The sequence below is a fragment of the Homalodisca vitripennis genome, chromosome 7 (genome assembly GCF_021130785.1).
Source record: "Homalodisca vitripennis isolate AUS2020 chromosome 7, UT_GWSS_2.1, whole genome shotgun sequence".
Taxonomy (NCBI): Eukaryota; Metazoa; Arthropoda; class Insecta; order Hemiptera; family Cicadellidae; genus Homalodisca; species Homalodisca vitripennis.
The window spans coordinates 75,572,898-75,593,823 of record NC_060213.1 but is presented as its reverse complement, the minus strand read 5'-3'; the positions used below and the strand labels follow the sequence as shown (position 1 = coordinate 75,593,823).

At 30.8% G+C, this 20,926-nt stretch overlaps 1 protein-coding gene across 1 annotated transcript; it reads right to left on the bottom strand.

The window, feature by feature from the left end:
* Nucleotides 1-2,680: 2,680 nt before the first annotated feature.
* On the bottom strand, nucleotides 2,681-20,325 carry LOC124365985 (beta-1,3-glucan-binding protein-like). The gene is made up of 9 exons (XM_046822153.1): nucleotides 19,917-20,325; nucleotides 15,017-15,262; nucleotides 11,653-12,134; nucleotides 10,165-10,304; nucleotides 9,411-9,574; nucleotides 8,501-8,725; nucleotides 6,627-6,733; nucleotides 4,632-4,721; nucleotides 2,681-3,588 (listed from the first exon to the last, which is right to left on the bottom strand). Exons 1-9 carry the CDS (start codon nucleotides 20,230-20,232, stop codon nucleotides 3,487-3,489), a joined length of 1,872 nt encoding a protein of 623 aa, XP_046678109.1. The 5' UTR covers nucleotides 20,233-20,325; the 3' UTR covers nucleotides 2,681-3,486.
* Nucleotides 20,326-20,926: the final 601 nt, after the last annotated feature.

Below are 20,926 nucleotides of genomic sequence, written 5' to 3'. Positions count from 1 at the left end.
TAAGACAATTTAAGACATTCTCGAATGTCTAATTTAGACAGTCATTCAGTCATAATGACTCGTTCAGCTGTTGGAAACTAACGTTTATTTTATAAACGATTTATCAGTTCAAATATATGATGAATATTACTACTATAGGTTTATTTCTTTTTGAAGTTCAGGATGATATTTTTGGGTTTTATCCATAACATGTTTTACGGAATTTGCAACATTACTATACAGTCATAATATGTTGGAGGCCTTACGCCACACAACTCGATTTGGCTCAAAGGTAGCGTCTGGAGGTCTTGAGGCGGTACTAGTCTCAAGGAGCGAAGTTTTTTGGCGCTGGACTACGTTGGTGTTTGTGGGTTGGGGAGAGATGGCGGCGGCCTGTTCTGTTATCGTTAAAGGTGACGCTGTATTAAGTATCAAACCTGCGTCTATGAAGTTATTACATCACATCCACCAGTGCTGAGTGACTTTTTTTTTAACAAATTTGTCCAAGTATTACCAAGTAATCACCTTCATGGCATTTTCACTATCTTCCTTTATCAGCACGTCATGATATTACCATGATTAATTGCTGTAGCATTTGCCTCATACGTACTCATATTTTAGTAACGGTTTCCTTTTAAACTATGGTATATTTTTCCACATGACAGAATGTACGTAATTGACAATCATTTTCATACTCTGTTTAAACTCTTTACAGTATAATTGTGATATATTACTATCATATCAGCAATAAGAGCACTATTGTTTAAAGAGCAGGATTTCAAAGTGAATTATAACATGTGAGAAGAAAATTTTCTAGACAATGAAATATTAAATAATTTTGTAAAAACTAGTTTTTTTGCATTGTGATCAACATTATCGTTCAATAGTAGTTTCTAAATTTATATTGCGGATCTCGATAGCACTTTCCAAATGCAATCTCGCCCCGTAATACGTTACAATTAAGACTAGTAATGAAACTTATATTCTATAACTCATTTTATTATACCAATATGTCACTTACCGTGTTACTTATTATACTTAATGTGATAGTATGCCAGAATGTTAATTTCCATATGACTGATTATACTCACTTTATTTACAAATATATTCATTGTCGAATTATCTCCTTGTTGTCATAGTTACCCAGACTACTAGTAAAAATATTCACTAACGCCAAATCCCATGGAGTGGCATGTACCACCATATAAACCAGTTTTACCTATATAGAAATGAATCATCATCCAACATTTCAAGTATATATGTCAGTTTGGTCTCAAGATATCGCATGGAGGGAGAGAGGCAGAAATGAAATCTCAGTAGTAGTAAGTAACCTTCTCTGACCTGTCAGTTAAAAGCACTAAGATGGCGAGTTAAATTAGACGCGAATTATCGTTTTCGCAACTATACATTTTAAAACAATTTCTGTTACCTAATAGCACTAGAGTAACATCGATAAAACCTTCTTTCCTATGATTCTTTATTGTGATTATATTATAATGGTCACAACTTAGCAAGTCTAACTTGTATATCAAATATGTTACGAACTATAAAACAGCCTAAACGATTTACTTTCCCGTTAAATAGTAGAAGTCATGTCAGACCCTTTAGTAAAATGCAAGTTATAATAAATTCGTTACGAAATTTTCCTTGTCTTGACCATGAGATTTAAAGTTGAAATTAAAACCTTCCGAAAAATTCTCTGAACAGTTTTCTCTCATTTTTAAATTTGCATAAGACATATAATACATGAGATTACATTGGTTCAATATCAGTGCGACAATTACGTTCAGAGAGCATTCCCTTGTAGGGTATGGGGTTTTTGGCCAAAATTAGATACTGTTGAATTTAGTACAATGAACTTATAATTAATTTAAATATATAAATAATTGTATGGATTTATGTCATTATACAACATTAACTATTGTTAATTGTAATTTTTAATCATTTTAGTCAAATATATATGTACAATCCAGAAGATAAATGAAATAGTTTTAAGGTCTTAGCACTCTTTGTTCCATACTTTAAAGAAATATAAAACAGTGAAAGATCTAGAATTACCAGACTTTAATTTTAAAATTGTAATTACGACTAAGGTGGAACAACTTACAATAAAGTGGTAGTCCAATTTTCGTGTTTTACCTTGGACAAGAGTATGAATCGTCTTAGGGGTATTTTTAAATAAGTTTTAAAGTGCTTATTAAAAATTAAAATAAAATAAGATATTTTTACATTGCAAATACTTTGCTGTAAGTTACAATTATAAAAAAAATATTTTTTTTTAAATTTAAAATTATATTTTGGATTAGTATTAAAGATTATAAATGTCCTAATGTGTGTTTATAATATTGAAAACAGTACTTTGACATTTTGATGCCTGCTACGGCGAAAATATGATTTATATAGACCTTTGGCATGAAGGCCACCCTGACCGTTGGAAAGAAAGGATTAGTAATACCTGGCAACTGTGCCAGTATAGCTGCTACAGTGAGTGATCATCACCCCCCTATCTCTATAAAAACAGTTTATAATACCTAATTAAAACTCTGAACTAAAAGTGGGTAAAGTCTACAATCCATGGGTGAGGGAGAGGGGAAATCTTCCTACTCTGATGGAACATCAACTATGCTCTTACTACACCTTTTATTTCCTGAGTGTTTTAGTATATGTTTCACTAGTGCTATAATAAAGAGCAATACACAAGTTCTTGTTTTATTTTGGAATTTTTTTATTAAACATAAAATTCTTAAACGACTTTGGGAAAAGCTATCACCAAAATCCAACATTTTCACTTATTTGGAATGATTCAGAGCAGCCAATATTGAATTGTAGTCTTAAAATTAATCTACAACTAAATTCGTTGTACCGACAGGACAAAACCTCATCAAATATATTTATTACTAACGATATTATTAGTAGGAAATGATAAAATAGCAGTAGTTGGAATTGCAACAGAAAATATTTTCCAATATTGCCTATCGTGGTATGTAAAGTAAAAATAACACCATTTTAAATATATAATTTGGCTATTTAGAATGAGCTATAAGATTGATATAAACTACTCATACTTCTACCATAAATATCCTCTACAGCATATACTATCTAATAACTAATACATATGCTGCACTCAAAAGAAAATACTTAAAGTTACAAATATCACTTTATTTCGTGCTAATGACAAATACGCAAAGTGTCTCAATGACATAACATATATAAGTATCTTAAGTTTACACATCTATGGTTAATGAAACGTGTATATAAATAACTTGTTAAACTCATTATTTTATATGAATTATATTTATTAATATTACACCACTTTTACACAAAATACAAAGATAATAATCTTTCTTAAAAATAAGATACATTTTGCTCCTCTGGAAGCTTAGGTCACATGTGAAAGGTTATACGTTTAACGAAAATTGGACATTTTTACGTTTTGTTCTACGTTTCTTTGAAATTATTAATGTGAGTTCAATATAGTCAATGTGAGTCCAAATACATTTTATATCATTAACTCAACGCTGTTAAAGTAACTCCAGCAATCTGTAGTGCGGTTCCGTCATTCCAGGTCGAAAGCCATTTTTGCCGATCTTTCCAGAAATTGAGCTTGTTCTGTAAAAAATAAAGGTAAAGTGTTCAGTTGAAATATACATAAGTTATGACGTATAATCTTTACATATTAGATGTTAAAATTTTTAATATAAAGAATGTTTAAGAATATCTGCAATGTATAATATAAAGATAAATAAATATTTTGTTTCTTCTTCACTAATAATCTTTTGTTGATTCTGTATTGTAAATTTGGTAATTTTTCTAATAGATCGAGATAATAAAGGGAATTCATGAAATAAATCTATTCAGAAAATACCATAATAATATAAATAGAAAATGGTTTTATTAATATTTTAACAGGTTTATATTACTAGAAAGCAGGATTACAACTCTCGAAGTGTCACGTAACAGGTTACCCTGAGGTTGCTTATACAATTTCAAAACTCTAGCTCATTTTATTCTTCAAATGTGAACGGTTAAAATCCATTTCAAGGAAAACAGGAAACCACTTTTACATCCCCCTTGCAGAGAAAAGAGAAATTTTGTCATCCTACTGAATAGGCTTATACTGCAAAGGCTTCAGTAAATCCCAGGTAAATTGCATGGGTGGACGTGTACCATCTTAGATCTCATTCTTTTCAATGTAGTAGCGTGCCAAATTCAAAGTCTAAGATTAAATCTCTGATAAATTATAAAATAATATATACAATTTTGTTAATTGAGTTGGGTTTCATATCAGTGTTTAAATAATAAAAATATGCACACCGGAAAATTATGTTTTATGTGTTAGAGTAGTTATGTGCGTGTTAATATCACATGTTATTGTGCTACATGTTAAAATCTCGTTTGATTGTTCTCATTTAGATTTAAAATTTGTTTATCCAACTTGCTAACGCTCAGCTAATTATCAAGGAGTGACTAGCAGTTCATAGATTTTAAATCCATAAGTCAGGACTTTTTCGAGATATCGTTCAGAAAGACAAACAGATTTTTAAAGAAAGACACACAGACGTAAATTAAATTTTTCATATTTTGCCAAACTAAACCAGTAACTCTTAAAGGTGTACATTAGATGGTTTATTAAGATTTACATCTTAACCTACCTTAGGATCACCATTGGCCCAGGGTTTACCACGTAAGGAATCCGGAAAGTCTTTATCGCCTCCAACATGAACTCCAAAAGAGAGATAAAACTAAAAAACAAACCCAATTAAAAAATAAATATTTATTACTTCACACATTTACAAACATTAGTTTTACTAGAAATATATCTAATAAAATTAAATACTGCAGCAAATACCTGATCATAGTTTGGCATAAAAGACTATACATCTCTTATAATGAATTATCTTTTCACATTACCTTTTCTTAAGTCAAGGGTACTCAAAGATAACTGATACAATATAGCGACCGAAAAGAATTCTTTAGACATTCCATGACTCATTTATTTGTTTGCTACTTTGAAAACAAAAAAAAATTAAAGTAATACATATAATCACATTGTAAACGCTTTCTTCTATTGTGTCGCGGCCTACCACAGTAACAGTTTAAAGAGATTTACAATCAGGAAACCTCTCATCGGAGAGAACACAAATCCTATATTCCTCAAGGACGGTAGCATCTTCAAGGACTACTCCATTCACATTAATTATTGAGACCTGCTATTTATAGAGATGACTCTCCAAATATTATAACGCAAGGTTCATCACTTAGCTCAAACATTCTAAGGATGGTTAAGAGTTTTATGATTAATAACAGAGTGATCTCCGATTGGAGTTGTACTTATACTGAATGTTAAGATTTTCCACTATATTACAATATTTTGCCTTCCTGATTATAAATTATTTACGTATAACTTTGCTATGGTGGCAAGGATTGATCCACTATGAATGTTTAGTTCAGGTCTATACTTCCGTTTAGTGCAAATTTTGAAATATGACGCTGTCACTGGTATCTGGAGTCAACGTCCGTCTGAAGAGATCCAAAAAAGTTGGTGACGAATTAGTTATATCCGACATGTGTGTATCATTTAAAGAGGCGTAGCAAGCTCCAGTTTGTATAACATTGATAATAATATCTCAGTTATATTATGAATTTAAAATGAAATACTCCAATAGATTAAAACATTTTATTCTTGAGGTATTTTGTTTGCGAAGGAAACATCTGCAGAGCCACATAATAGAAAACTGTTATAAATAAATTAAACTATATAATTTAAAATTCAAATATATTTTCTCTTAGTATATTAATTTAATATGCATGACTGATAAAATTAAAAACATTAATGGGAGTTCAGAAATGACATACATATGGAGTTATTTCTGATTTGTAATTCTAATTTAACACTTGAAAAACTATTCCCAGTTTGAAGAGAATATTGTCAAAATATTTACTTATTACTTTTTAAAATTCTTTTTACTGTATTTACTTCCCTAACTTTTAGTATATTTTGTGAAATTGAAACATATATATCCACTTCTAAGATCTTTGGTTTACTGTGATAGAAAATTGTTTTAGTTCGTTGCATTTCAAAGGTGAATATATGACTATAATACGGAAATGGTGGAAGTTATACTAATTTGTCCTATTTGTCGTACTGATTTTATTTAATTTTGTTTTATTAATTAAATTTTCGTTGTAATTAGTTAAATATTTTATTAAAGTCAGATATTCTATACGCATACAATTTCAATCATTAGTTCTTAGTAACTTTAGAATAAAATCGAAGTTCAATTCCGTTTTTTGCCTTGTTTGATGCAATTTAATAAAACACATATTTGATATCATATTTACAAAGTGTAATAAATAACTTTCTCGTATGGGTGGAGATGCATCTCACTGGATTTCATTACAACGGTTTAGGCCTACCTTCCCTTTTCCTGTTATAGCGATAGTCAAATATTTTCTTTCTTTTTAAATAATTTGCCAAAATTAGCGATTCAATTACATTCATAAAAGTGCGTATGCTATTTTTCCGTCAGATAATCCGTTTTGAAAGATATTTAAAACACTATCAATTAAATTTACCAGTTGTATAACATTCCAGTAAATGTGTTCTCTGATAATACAAAACTAACCATTTTACTATATAGACTCACCTCTTGGTCAAATGGTGCCATTTTTCCTCCGCCTATGGATGGATCTAATTTGTCCAAGGGTTGAACTTGCCCTAGCTTCTTGTCATCTGCGTAAAATTCTATACGATCTGCAAAAAACGGGAAAAACTAAATGTATTATTAGAATTATATTACCATTCACATAAATATTGTATAACGTGTATGACTAATATTAAATAGTTTCATACATAGAAGTAGCATAAGATTAGCATAGAATATTGAATATGTTATAAGCCTGTACTCTAAAACAAGCTGACTGTGGAATAGGAATGGATCTCTAGTAATATTTTGTAAACACCTTTAGAATAAGGTTCTTGGTTTTTATAAATTCAGTAGCGTACTCCATAAAAACTTGTTTTTATAGTAATAAATTTGATAATTATTACGTATTCGCTTTACTAATCGCCAAACATTGTGGCAGAACGAGCAGGAAATAAAAATTGCAATATTTTGTAAAGTATTTCATTAAGGGTACATTTTCATTTATAATATTGTTAGGCTTAACCATGAATGAGCTTTTAGTATTTTATTTGCGATTTTGAATTCTTTATAAACTGAACGTAAAAGTATACAAACTAATTTTATATTTTTGGTATTTTATATTTATTGCAATACAACAGCAATTGTTTTATTATAGAATGTGAATCAAATTTAATTTAATCAAACATCTATTCGTTTTCTGTGTACATTATTTACACCGTTATGTTCAGAATAAAATTTTCTACAAGGTGCCTCAAACATTTCCATGTATTTCTTGGTGAAATAACAAAGTTATTATTACCCAAAAAAATGTGCTCTTTTACTCCATTTTGCATTTGACACCGGTTTTCCCAAAAACTACTGATTTATAGTTCTGGGACCTGTTGTATTCAATTTATCATGTCAAAAACCTTAAGAAACGATTGAATTCGTCCATTAATCTACCTTAGCAGAATTTCAGGAAGACTTTGTTTTATATCATGAGCTGAAACCCGGGCAAAATATTTCGCTAGCTGTAACTTGCTAGTAAAGTAATTCTGGACCAATGTTTAAATACACTTTTTTAATGTTTTTACATGTAGAATAAGCTCCCACAGTTTTACGATATCTTCGTGAATCACCCTCTATAGTAAATGTCATTATGATGTAACTTTTTACCACTCATACGGCTAGAACTCATTTAAATATCTAATTTGGTCACTCATAAAACCCATTTATTCCATTTCTTCCTCTGCCAAAACCTCTAAATTTTAAAAATTGGAGGTTCTTCTTCATTATCAGACTAAAATATATTCACATTATATATGCTTTAGACATATTTTTAACGCTTTGGCTGTCGGAGCAAAGCATATTTATGGAATCTGGCACTGTGCTGCATATGTGGACACCAGCTAGTTTGGGCGAGTGTTCATAAAATATCATTTATATCACTGTGTCTTCTGTGTGTCTTTTGACTGTGTCTATTTCTGTGTCTTCCAACTTGGTACTTTTTTCTGCATCTCGTTTCATATTTATATTTCATATTCTTTTATTTATGTTTGCTTTTTAGCTGGTTCAAAACGTATTGCTTTCTTTTGAAGCTAGAATGCTCTCAAACTTTGATTGTTTACACAAGTTCCCCATGAAAACACTCCATAGAAAAAATGTGGGTTACTTTCATTTGTAAATGTTGAATAAATCAGATTTCATTGAAAACGGAAAGGGAATAAACACAACAATTTTTTTATTATTTAAAGAAGAATAGTTATTGGTCCTAACCTGTCAGTATGTGTTACTTCATTCAGCCCGGTGGTATATTCTGCTTTAATAAAATATTTATTTTATATACCTTTTTTCGAATGTAACTTTAAAAAGTATTATCGTGAATATTCATGTACCTGGGGTCCATACCACCTTGAACCTGTGGTAGCTGTCAGACCACGACTGGAGCTGTTCGGTACGGAACATCTGACTGCCGGCGCTGGTGACCACGCCCGCCTCCAGTACCCGACTGCTGTGGTCCTGTACGCCGTCAGACAACTCCTGGTTACCGCGGGACATCGCCATCACGATACGGCCGGAACTGGCGCCGTACTTGCGGTCCTTGGGGAGTAGCCACAGTTCTGGAGCGGGTAGAGAAACTCCATCAGAATATACCTTACTAACAGTGGTATATAGTTCTCTTTAAGAGTCGACAACAAAAACGAATTATGCTTTTACAAATATCTGCAATATTTAAAAACCACATTGAAGCTCCAGAACGAATATAAAGTATTCCAGGATATATTCTGAGGACCACAACTGTCCCTTTGTAAACATGTGTTAAAAATGCAACTTTTAATAAATCAATCTCCAAAACCTAAGATCAATTAAAAGCTACAGACTAATGGAAGATTCAACAATTTTGTTGTAACTTTGTTATCAGAGTAAATATTCCTGCTATGAATTATTGGAGTATATAAAATCATATCCTTGAAATACGATTTCCAGCGGCCGAAAATTACTGTAAGCAAATATTTAGGAGCTTTTTAACAATTACATTTGTTGATGCAACCCGAAAACTACTAATATAATTTCTTTTGAATTTGATTCTAATTAAAGTAACTTTAGCTATGCAGTGAGTACATATTTTAACACAAGAGTATTATTACTGTTACAGTGAAGTTTTTATCAGCTTTGATAAATAACTTATTAGAGTCTTAATTTGATACTCGTGTGAATAATGTTCTTGTTTAAATAATGTGTGGTTGATTTCGATTTGATGAATATTTTTATAAACTAGCAATATGACAAGCAAAATGTATATACCTGGAACTACCCAGTCGCCCACGGGCAGTTTAGCATTTACTTCTAAGGTACCATAGCAGAAGGACAGAGTTCCCATTGTTGTTTCTCTTCCAGACAAAATAGGAGGTAAGATAAAGTATCCTTTACCAGTTGCACTACATAGGTTAGGGTTCCTGGAAGTGCATCTGTGGAAGACAAAATGTATTAACTACTTATAAAGACACCACAGCAGAAGAGATTTCTCATTGTTGTCTCTCTTCCAAACAGGCAGGTTGAGGTACATTTTACCAGTCGTAATGCAGAGGCTAGGGTTCCTGGAAAAGCGTCTGTGAAACGTGGAACACAAGGATTTAGTAGCCATTAAAATATCAGATCAGCACATGGAGAATGATGCATTTGTAAGTATACAAATACATACAAAACAGTCATAAATTGTACGATCTCACATTTTTGTATGGATTCAAAAGGTATTTTATGGCCAAATAAAAAAGATATAATTTTAAACATATCTCTAACTTTTTTTTTTAATTACCAAAGTATTTTGTACAATAAAAATATTATACGCACAATATTTTTAATTTTACCCATTATTACTCGTTTGTGTTGTCTTTAGCTTCACCTTCTCTATGGTTATTACTTACGTTATAAATTTCTAACCTATTTTAAAAACACGTTAAGAAAATTTCAATCTTTCAGCTTTCTCATTTCACGCATGAAAGGGTCAGGTAAATTACTGCCAGGATCTTGGGCATAAGTTATAAATTAAGCTACGAACCTTTTTAGGGAAAATGTCCTGTCGACGCACCCTTGGCCGCATTCCTCCTCCAGGAGTGAAGGGAAGATAGTTGTCACATAGTAGTCAGATTGGTTGTTCCTCAAAGCATTTTTGTGTAAGAATATAGTGAACAGTTCCTCCTAAAAGTTTAACTTTATTAGAATTGTATAAATTGTACAATAATGTAAACAAACGCTTGGAACAATAATGATAATTTTACATTTGTAATAACAATTTATTCTTCTCAGAGTTTTAAAGGATTATCTATTATGGCACTATAAATTATAATGTATACATTAAATTTATAAGTTTTTGTAAATAATGTATTGATTTACTAAAGTTGTGTCAAAGTATAATGTTTTAATAATGTGATTGAAAGCTATATGCTAAAAAGAATATAATAAGTTTGTTATATTGACACTTTTTTATTTACTCTGTATTATATTGCAAAAGAAACAAAAACTACAAAACCTATATCATTAAGGAATTTTTTTTTTTAATACGTGCTGCAATTTCAATCATTTCGTTAGCAAAACCAAAAATTCGATAAAAATTTAGTTTCTTAAAATATTTTAAAGTAGGTAGTACTACTGTGTCTTTAAGGGGGCCTAAACGTTCTGAATATAAATGCCAAGTCTGTAAAAGAGACAAATTTCATTTAAATTAGAATGACTTATTAAAGTCTGTTATCATTACACATTATTACCAGACACAATATAACTTTTTAAGTTTATTATACAAGTGTATTACAAAAAAGTCAGCCTCAATTCAATACAACATTGTTTTTGACAAAATGCAGGAATGGAAATTTTTTTTGCTTTTAGTAACATGGCCATGATAAATACAGCAATTAAATACGTTAATCAATCTTAAAAAAGCGTACATAATTGTTTTTAGTAATGTTGCTTGAAAATATTATTAGCATAAAAGGTTTTATAAGTTGTGGTTAATGAGTTTAAAAAACATTAATTTTGCCTTCGAGAGATAAATAATTGTGTTGTTTGACTTTCTAACCTAAAAATTCATTCCATACCAGTTTCATATATAACAGACATTACTATACCCCTTATCATACATATTTAATGTTCATTTCCAGCTATAAAAAACATTTTAATATAAATATAAAACTGACAATAACTCTAGATTCATTTTATAATAATATTTACAGTTCTGTTCGGTTAAACAGGAATTACAACTTGTTCAAAGATAGGAATTAATTTAACCAAAAAATCATCACAAAGCTTATGCAAATATCGACTAAAACAAAAATATAATGGAACATGGATTAATGTTTCTGATTTTAGTTAAAACATTAGTTTCTTAAATATATTATACAAATCTCATTGTTAAAAATGTAAAATCTCAACCTGCTTTGAAAATTACTTACTTTGTGTTATAATAAATTAATATCCTAATATTTCTGCAATTATATGTATTAAGCAAATAGTAAATTATAATATTATATATAAAGGCTATTGATGAACTCACTGGTTCGTATCCGGCGATCTGTTCGATGCTGTTGAACGGAAACTTTGTGACTACAGGTCTTCCTGCACATGCCCTCTTTCCGTTGTTAAACGTAGTCAAAGATAGGGGACACACCTGTTGGTCTCCCACTCTGGGGGGTGAATTATCCGTCTGCGGTTTGGAGGGGGGTCTGTTACCTAGAGACTGTGGTTCTTGAACAACGGTCGGTCTAGGTACCGGTCTATTATCCACGACCGGTCTCGGTGTGTTATCCACAACTGGTCTAGGCGCAGGTGTGTGTTCTACAACTGGTCGCTGTTTGACAGGTACATATGGTTTAGGGGTTTGAATAATCTGGGGTCTCTGTGGTTGGACAGTTACGGTTGGTTTAGGTGAAGGATAGTAAATCGGTTTTTGCTCAACTGCATAAGGAATATTTTGGATGACTCCCGAAGATCCTGGTTTTATTTGCACCGACCAAGACCCTTGGGTTGTGACTCGTTCTGTAACATAAGAAACAAACACATTAAAGATGTTATATTACGTTTGACATTTTGATATCCTTGCCCTCCGTTAACGAAATTATTAACTGAAGTTATAAAGATGTAGTGTCCATCGTTAAATACTCTACATTGTTAATAAATAGTACATTAATAGTAAAAAAATATTTATAAATGGTTCATACTTATAAATGGTTAGTATCCTTTATTATAAAAATACTTTCAGTGATTTTCAATATTCAAGTACGTCAGGTACCACCCTTTAAGAACCTCGAAACCTACCTTGATGTACGAATATACTCAGATAAAGTTGTACAATTTAGCTATATGAGAAAGTGTGCCCTAATACACAACCGACCAAAGAATACCATAGACTGGCAATCGCTGTGCGTAACACATTATGAGAATTGAACCCGATCGACACTCATTCATAGGTCCCACAGAGCGAAACGTATGTTCCCTGCCGGAAAAAATGTTAATTCACCGCATTTCACTAACACCGTTATAACACAGTTAGAGTTAAGATAAACTTCTCATATTTTTTATTATTAAACATCACATTATGCCCATAGCAATGGTAATAAAAGGGGATACATAATCATAGTATAAAAATATAGCACTAAGCAAAATGAGTTTACATTTCAATATTCAACATGAAATAGTTAGTTGTCTACTACTTACTTGATTTATTTGTCAGATCATTATTGTTAACAAGACTTGGATACGTTGCGATCTAAACTCATTTCATTGGAACCTCGGTCTTGGAAAGTGAGTGACTGTTATTTTAGGTTTTACGCTTTTACCAGCATTTCTGGTTTGTATTAATATATTTCCGAAGTTTGATTTTTTTTGTCTCTATAATCTAATATAATAATGTATATATATATATATATATATATATATATATATATATATATAATGTCCATGAATAATTTCGCAGTGAGTTTAAACTAGCACTTAAGAGACAATCAGCAATTATTTTGTATTTTTAAGATTCCAAAACAAATTTTCCATCGGCCTAATAAATTAAAATATTTGTTTATATTAAGAATATTTGGAAATAAAATTTTAAAATGAGGAATAGAAATTGATCTTCAAATTGAATGGTTTGGATGATAGGGTTTTTCAATAAGCTGATGTGTGATATTAACATTTCTTCAATTCTTTTAATTTTAATTATGTACAGAGTTGGGTTTAAAAATTAATTCTATAAGGGTGAAGCAAATCAAAATAATTTTGGTTATGTTGTAGATACCTGTGTAGATAGTTTCTTCAGAATTTTGGTGAACATTTTCAAACTAATAATTACCAGGTTTGATTATTCTACTCATGTGAATTTTTAGCAATATATTTATTGGGATAACATTTATATGTATATACAGACATATTATTAGACTGAGAAGCCTGCTACGGTCAAAAAGCGTCTACTTCCAAGCTTTTATTCCACTTCGGGTATTAGAGGTACATTGAAACACACTGTTTCCTCTTGTACCTTACGCTTCAATAAAGCTACAACGATGCTAAATCTCTTTTAATGAATCAAAAACTTTAGAGATAATGTGTAAACAAACTGATGTGGGTATAAACATAAACACACAGATACATGAACGTTTTCGCGCGGTCCCAATTTACTAACAATATTTCCGACTAGTTTAATAGTATAAAAATAAATATATGCCTATTTTGAGGGCCAACCATCTTGATGCGTTTTTTTAGCACTCGTTAATCGTTCTTCGAATGTATAAATATATGTGAACCTGAACCAGTACAGTATATGCTCTCGCCTCTCTATCCTAGTTCGCTATATCATCCTACTTACTTGGTTTAGTGTAGAAATTGCATCAATGTTTATATACCTAATTAGTGTTATAGGACTCATCAGTTAAAAACGGACGCAATGTCTCCTCAATGATTTTCTGTCATACACATTTGTTTATAGTGTCTGAAGCATCGCTTTGTGGTTACATTTACTATGGTCACGGTTTCTCTTACCCTCGATTTTTTCCTCAAATTTTAGTTATGAAGTGAATGCTTCGTTGAGTCAGGTTATAGGCCGGTCATTACTTTTATATTCCTTCAGCTAGCGTAAATATGTCATCCACAATGGAAATAAATTTCGAGTACTTTATATTTACACTTCTACAATATTGTTCAATATGTAAAATCCAGAATAAACTAATTGGTTTGAATCTATCTATAATTAAAGTTTGATAAAACTATTCGTCATTACTATATACATCACGCAACTAAAACTGGTATTTATTCATCGAAAAATGTACGAATTACGTGTATACTGTTTGACAAGTTCCATTCTGTTACTCATTCAGCTTTCAAAAATATTGCGTATTTTAAAAGCTAATACATGTTTTAAGTTGCTTTCGTAATTATTTGTGAGTAGTATTTTAGAATTAAGTTATGATTGGGTTTATTCTCTCATCTAAGTAATGTGCATGTCAAAAATACTTCCAAATCTTTTCACAATATTTTGTTTCATTAAGTATCATGAACAATAGAATTATTATTTGTAAGTTCATCCTGTACATATTAAAGATAAATCCGACTCTTACCATTACTTTTTAAGAAATTTGAAGTAAGGTATGATGTTTCTAATTTAAAATCCATATGACATACGAAATAGGAGTTATCAATTTCCACTCGATCCATTCGCAATTTTTATGAAAAGATCCTATATCAAGGTACAATTTGAGTTATCTTCAACAAAGGCTCATAAGGTCTAATGGGTTAAACTGTACGGATACTGACTATCTTACAACTTTGCTTTGGAGTTAAGGCAACCCCAAAATGAGATGTATACAATTGGTCTAACGCAAATAATGGAGTTTATACATATTAGTGGGTGTACGTTTGACAATGATGGAACTTACGTGGAAGCTGATAGAATCCCGTGTAATCCCTGCTCCACCAGCGGTTTCCATTACGTCCGTTGACCTCCACCAGGTAATGGACAGACTCTCCACCCCGAGGTTGTATGTCAGGGAAGGTGTAACTCCAGGTGCTCCCAGGAGCCAAGGTCAGCTCCTTGTTGTAGTCGCCAGTCTTAGCCCCGTTAAATCCATGGTTCAGGTTCAAGTGGAACTTTACTGTATAAGAGCTGCTTTCTGGATATGGACCTGAAAAAATAATAAAAAGTTTTAATTTTTAGAACAAAATATCCTTCTTATATACACTGAAGTTATAATATCCAAAATATTTAATGTTCTCCGAAATTCTTATAACGTAAAGTGAAGGTAAGAAAATGCAATACAAATTTATTTCAGTAGTAAAATATAGAGAATTAGTCATTTAGATGGCAATAGAATATATATTATAAGATTATTGTAAGAACTTACAGTTTTTAGAGGAATTAATATTTTTCTGAAGTGATCACAACTAATTTACATCTAATAAAATACCAAAGTCGCATATTTTATTTTGAAGGATTGAATGGATATTGATACTTTTTTACGTATGATTGTTTTGTGTTATACTGTTAGAATTCCTATTCATAATATGTGTTTTCACTGTATAATTTACATTGTGTAATATTTTTAAAGATATTATTTTTATCGGGCATTGTGAGTTACATAGTAAGGAATAAACTATATCATTATTCATGAGTGGTGATTTTTTTCTACGGAGCTCTCCTTCTCCTGATCAAACTGATATCAATGAATTAACTGATCAATTAACTTCGAAAAAATTCGAAGTACTCTGTCTTGTTTACGCTTTTTGCAGTTTTCTTTCACATAGGAATAAAATAACAATAGTGGTATTTGCGTCATGTTTTTAATAAAGTTAACAAAATAATTATGTAATACAATTTAGTTAACAAACTAATATTGTTTTGACATAAAATCTTGTTCTCCTAAGGGTGCTACTTATATAAACTATTAGAGGTTATTAATTTTTGTATTTAAATATTTGTTAGCTGTCACAAATACTATGTAGAAAGGGTCAATGAATAATTCAAAGAAGACTGTCACTTTAAAGAAAACATGATACTTGTAAATATTTTATATTACGTTTTAATCCATATTTTGTATACTATATCTTGAAAAGCCTAATACGTGCTAAATATCAATCCAGGTTTTATTTATATAGACAATTAAAAGTTTGAATCACTATTTTATTACTGTTTCGAACATATAAAGCTATGTGAGTGGTCCATCATCAGATCTCTGGGCCGGTTACTGTCCCATCGTTGAACACAAAACATCATCGTTATAAACACAAATTTCGACGTACACACAGTGGCGGTTGTTTTAAAAGTGTTAGTATTTATCTAACAAAATTTATTTGTTTTAAATTAACCAAAAAAATAAAGAAAATATGCAACCCAACATGTCGAGTCAGAACACTTAAAAAAGATTTTGTAATTTTTCGATAGCACGAAGGCAGTTTTCAAATTAATAACAATTAATAAGTTATTTGTCAATTATTGCATTTGATGTAATTGAAATTCAGATGGCAAGTATTGATCTTTTTCATTCATAAATAAAAATCAGAAACATTATCCTCTCCTAATTTGTGTATAATTTGGGCAGCCACAATCAACAAAAACAAAACAATATTACGCTGTGTACACATATTAACAATCAACCGTATATGATGAGAATAAATAGGTAATGTGAAAAACATGCACACATTACATGTAAAGAAATAAACGAATTATGATGGTATGGAAAACCCCATGAATATCTCTGTGGCTGCTCTGCAATTAGACTCCATTAAACGCCCGTATTAACACCAATACGGGCGGAAAACGGGCCAAGGACATTTTATTGACAAATTAATCATTGCTGCATCATTGCTAGACTTGCAGTTTTGGAAATGGTAATCATGATAATAGGATAATTACTTATGCAATGATTTTACAGCTTGACTTTTAAGAATACAATCATTAATTTCTGTTACTACTGATAATGTCCACGTTATATCAGATAAAATTTTATATTTTACTGTATTCTGTGTATCATTAAAGAACTCGTAACTTTGATTAGAATATATGTATTTGGTTACAATATATAAATATATCTCACTGATAGGAAGGAATATTTTCTCAAATTTATCAACATGTGACGTAGTCCTTTCTTCTGATTTAGGCATATATTAGAGTTTTAGTACCTTTTCTCTTAGATGTGTATATAATTAACCTCAGATTGTATTGAAGTGTGCAGCGATCGTACAATTTCATTTTAAATTTGTATTTTATTTCTAGGTAAACTGATGTTAATTTAAAACTTAAATACTTAAAAGATAATTACCAGACCATGATTTTGTATAGGCATCTAGCCCTCATAATATATTAAATAAATGTATTTTACTATCTAGCAAATATTCGCTTTTAAATGTAAAGATCTATCTGTTCTACGATTAATGCCAAACTCACTGTTTAGATGCGTGATTTGGTACTGTTCAATTCGATTAATCACTAAATACGAGTTAGAACCAGTTCAATACATTCGGAACCATTTAATGTGTTTTACGTCTTGTTACTAATTTTAGCAATGATGAGTTAAAATTTAAGGCATAATTAGAACATGAATTGCAGTTTTGTTTATAAGCCAACTGAGCAACCGACAAAACGCAGTAAAAATTTACATGACTTGTCATGCTGTAGATGGAGCTTGTATTGGTCACTCCCACATTAAATTCAACAGAAAAGAAAAATCTGCCGTCGCACACCACTGCATCAATACCGGACATACTATATCACAGAAAAAACTTAAAAACTATTAAAACATGTTAACACTCCAAAATATTTAAAATGCATGGGAGTCATATTACATAAATCAAACAAACACAGAAGATCTATTAAATCAAGAAGATGGACCAATTCAAAATTCAATATTACTAAAACGAAAATTACAAAAATAACATTCAAAATTTATATAGTATAATACCAGTAATAATTTAGTTATATTTACACACTACTACGCCACCCAAGACAAATTATTATTAAATCACATATGTTAACTATTATTAATAATCAAATTTACTTTTTTGTATTTATTTTGTGATGTGTCTGATGAAGGTATCTTGGATATCGAAAGGCCTCACAATAAAAATGTATTAAATATTGGTTTTGTATTTTAATGTAATTTAATGACTTGTCATCTTCATAATGTATGTCATAAAATTTTGTCTTTTAAAAACGTATTGGCATTGTTTACGTGGAGAGAGAATTTTTAAATACAACGTCATCATCCGTTCAGGATTCTCGCCACAAACATAATTTCAAGGAGACTGGGCGTTCCTCAGACTCATATTCGTGAGAGACTCTGTGTTAATTACTTCTGGTGGATTATTTCATCGTAATAACCAAGTCCTCAATACTTCATATAGTCAAGTTAGAGGAAATTGTATGTAGAATAATATTAGTAAAATAATTTTTTAATCATACGAAGATATTAATTAGTCTTTAATGCCAACTGTTTTTGTAAACGTTACGTCTTAATTAATAAGTATTCATTAAAGAAATAACTTTTCCCAAAAGAATTAATTAAAATGTTACCTGTAATCAAGAAATATTTAAAGTGTTTTTAATAATTTTGATTTATTTTTTGTTTTTTTTTGAATGAAAACAGTGACCTCAGTATAATTTTTCTTTCGGCCTTAACTTTCCTACAGTAATACATTATAGAGATCTGGAGTTTTATTTTCCAATTTATTAGTCATATTATTGTGTACTGAATTAAAATTTAAAGTTTATAAACAGTCAAAGTCGTATAATGTTCCTGACTTAAAATGGGGTTTCACTACTGCATGAATTACTTCTTTGTAACATTAGACTTTAAACATAAGATTTTAAATTATCAGTTAATTTTATCTAGTTTTTATTAAAATTAGAATTATTAGTGTATGTAATACCAAAATATTGTTTAATAACTATAAATATTTTTACCAAGCAAAGTGCATTTGCAATATCTGTAAATTAAAATAAAAGTAGTATAATTTATAGGTTTTATCTATGTTTTCATCACACCAGTACCTGAATTGCTAATTCTTAAAATATAAAAAAGAAATTTATTAAGTTTATTACCTCGAGTTACTTCGATATTCAGTATAACTATTAGTTTACTATTTTTTTTGGTATTTTTATGTACTTTTAAATTTAGGGCTTATTTTCAATGAAACCGTTAGGACAGACTGTGTGCCAAGTGTGCGCACAACCATAATCTCATACATATTTAGTTAGCTTTATGTTATAGGATTTTAGTGTAGTGTATTATTAATCTTCCTACAACATTGCATTATTGGACGTATGCAATGTAAAGTTTTATCTGTATAGATGAAACGTTACGAATTGGATTTATTTTGTGTTTTTAATTTTACTTTTTAAAGTTACATATGAATAATGTGTTATAAAATTATTATTATCACATTATATACATGTATACATGTCAAATGAAATGTAAAAGTTATAACAGCTATTTAACCAATTTCTAAAATACTGTACTGGCATTATACAAGTAGTTATATTGGGTACTTCGGCTAAAATTAGCCTATGTCTTCAAATGAAAACAAAAATGAAAGTAATGTGTAATGTGTGAAGTTTGTAATTTCTTGAAAGTATTACAAATGTATTCATTTCAATTACTTGACCGTAATACTTTATAATCTAGGTGGAACTAAATAAATAAATAAATTTACAAGAGAAGAACTACAGCTTTTCCATTCGTTTTAAATATAACTTTAAGCATCAAATACAGGCAATCTACGAATACTCACAAGAATTTTCTACTTTAAATAGACAAAATGAGCTACTTAATTATCTACAATTACCTGCTACAGAAATCCTTACGCCACTCGGATTGAGAAACTCCAAAGTCGTGGCCTCGTTAACATTACTAATCCTTAGAGGCTCCACAACCTCAGAGGTCAGCACAGGAGTAAAAGATTGCACAGTTTGCACAGGCCTAAATACTGTTTGCACAGGTTTACTGATGTGACTGCTACCGCTGTTGCCGGACCAGCTGTTGGACCAACTCCCGGAGTAAGAGTAGGAGTACCCGTTACTGCTGGAGTACCGCGTTGTCTTGTACTGAGAGGCGGCCGACGTCACTACGATGATGGCACACAGAAAGACAGGAGTACACATTGCGGCCCGGACACCGGACACGACTGAAGCACTCACGTGGGAGCTCTGGGGCTCACGTTTCGCGGAGCGGCCGATGAGGAAAGTGCGCCACGACCGGTTGGTTCATCGTGGAATTAACGCGAGTGTGGAGTTTTCTGTGACTGGCCTCGGCGGACTCTCCATCTAGCGTTCCTGACAAGTGGACAAACTGGCTGGGAAATACCAGTTCCATTTATTTGTTACTGGCAATAAAACGTGAATTTATTTGGTTGAATCTAAATCACACCTAATACAATATTATATTTAACACGAGTACAATGTATTTTATTATTTCTCATAAACTATCAGTTATCCGCTGCCTTACACACAATTTCGTAGGCTTTGCATGTTTGAGCAGTTTTTGTTCGAGTGAGTTATATTTCCAAGGTCAATGTTGTGTTGTCCCTGCTGCCATGATCAATGAAATATGTATAAAAGTGTATTTTTATGGTTATTGTAATTTATTCCGGTTTTAGTATGTTTTTGTACTATAGTTGATTTTTCCTTGTTTCTCGATCCAGGAAATCTGAATACTTGTATATTCTTACTTAGTGCTCAACAGTAGTTGCAGAAAAGGTTAAAATAAGAAGCTTACTGTATTATTCAAAACGTAAATGTAAAAGAAATAAGAACATTGGTGAAACGTATTAATAACACGTAGTTGTGCTATCATAAA

Excerpts from the sequence above, each read along its gene's own strand:
- LOC124365985 (XM_046822153.1), bottom strand. The coding sequence starts at position 20,232 with ATGTGTACTCCTGTCTTTCTGTGTGCCATCATCGTAGTGACGTCGGCC. Across the intron at positions 12,135-15,016 it reads GGGATTCTATCAGCTTCCAC|AACGAGTCACAACCCAAGGG; the intron begins GTAAGTTCCATC and ends CTTATGTTACAG. Across the intron at positions 4,722-6,626 it reads TGGCACCATTTGACCAAGAG|TTTTATCTCTCTTTTGGAGT; the intron begins GTGAGTCTATAT and ends TTTGTTTTTTAG.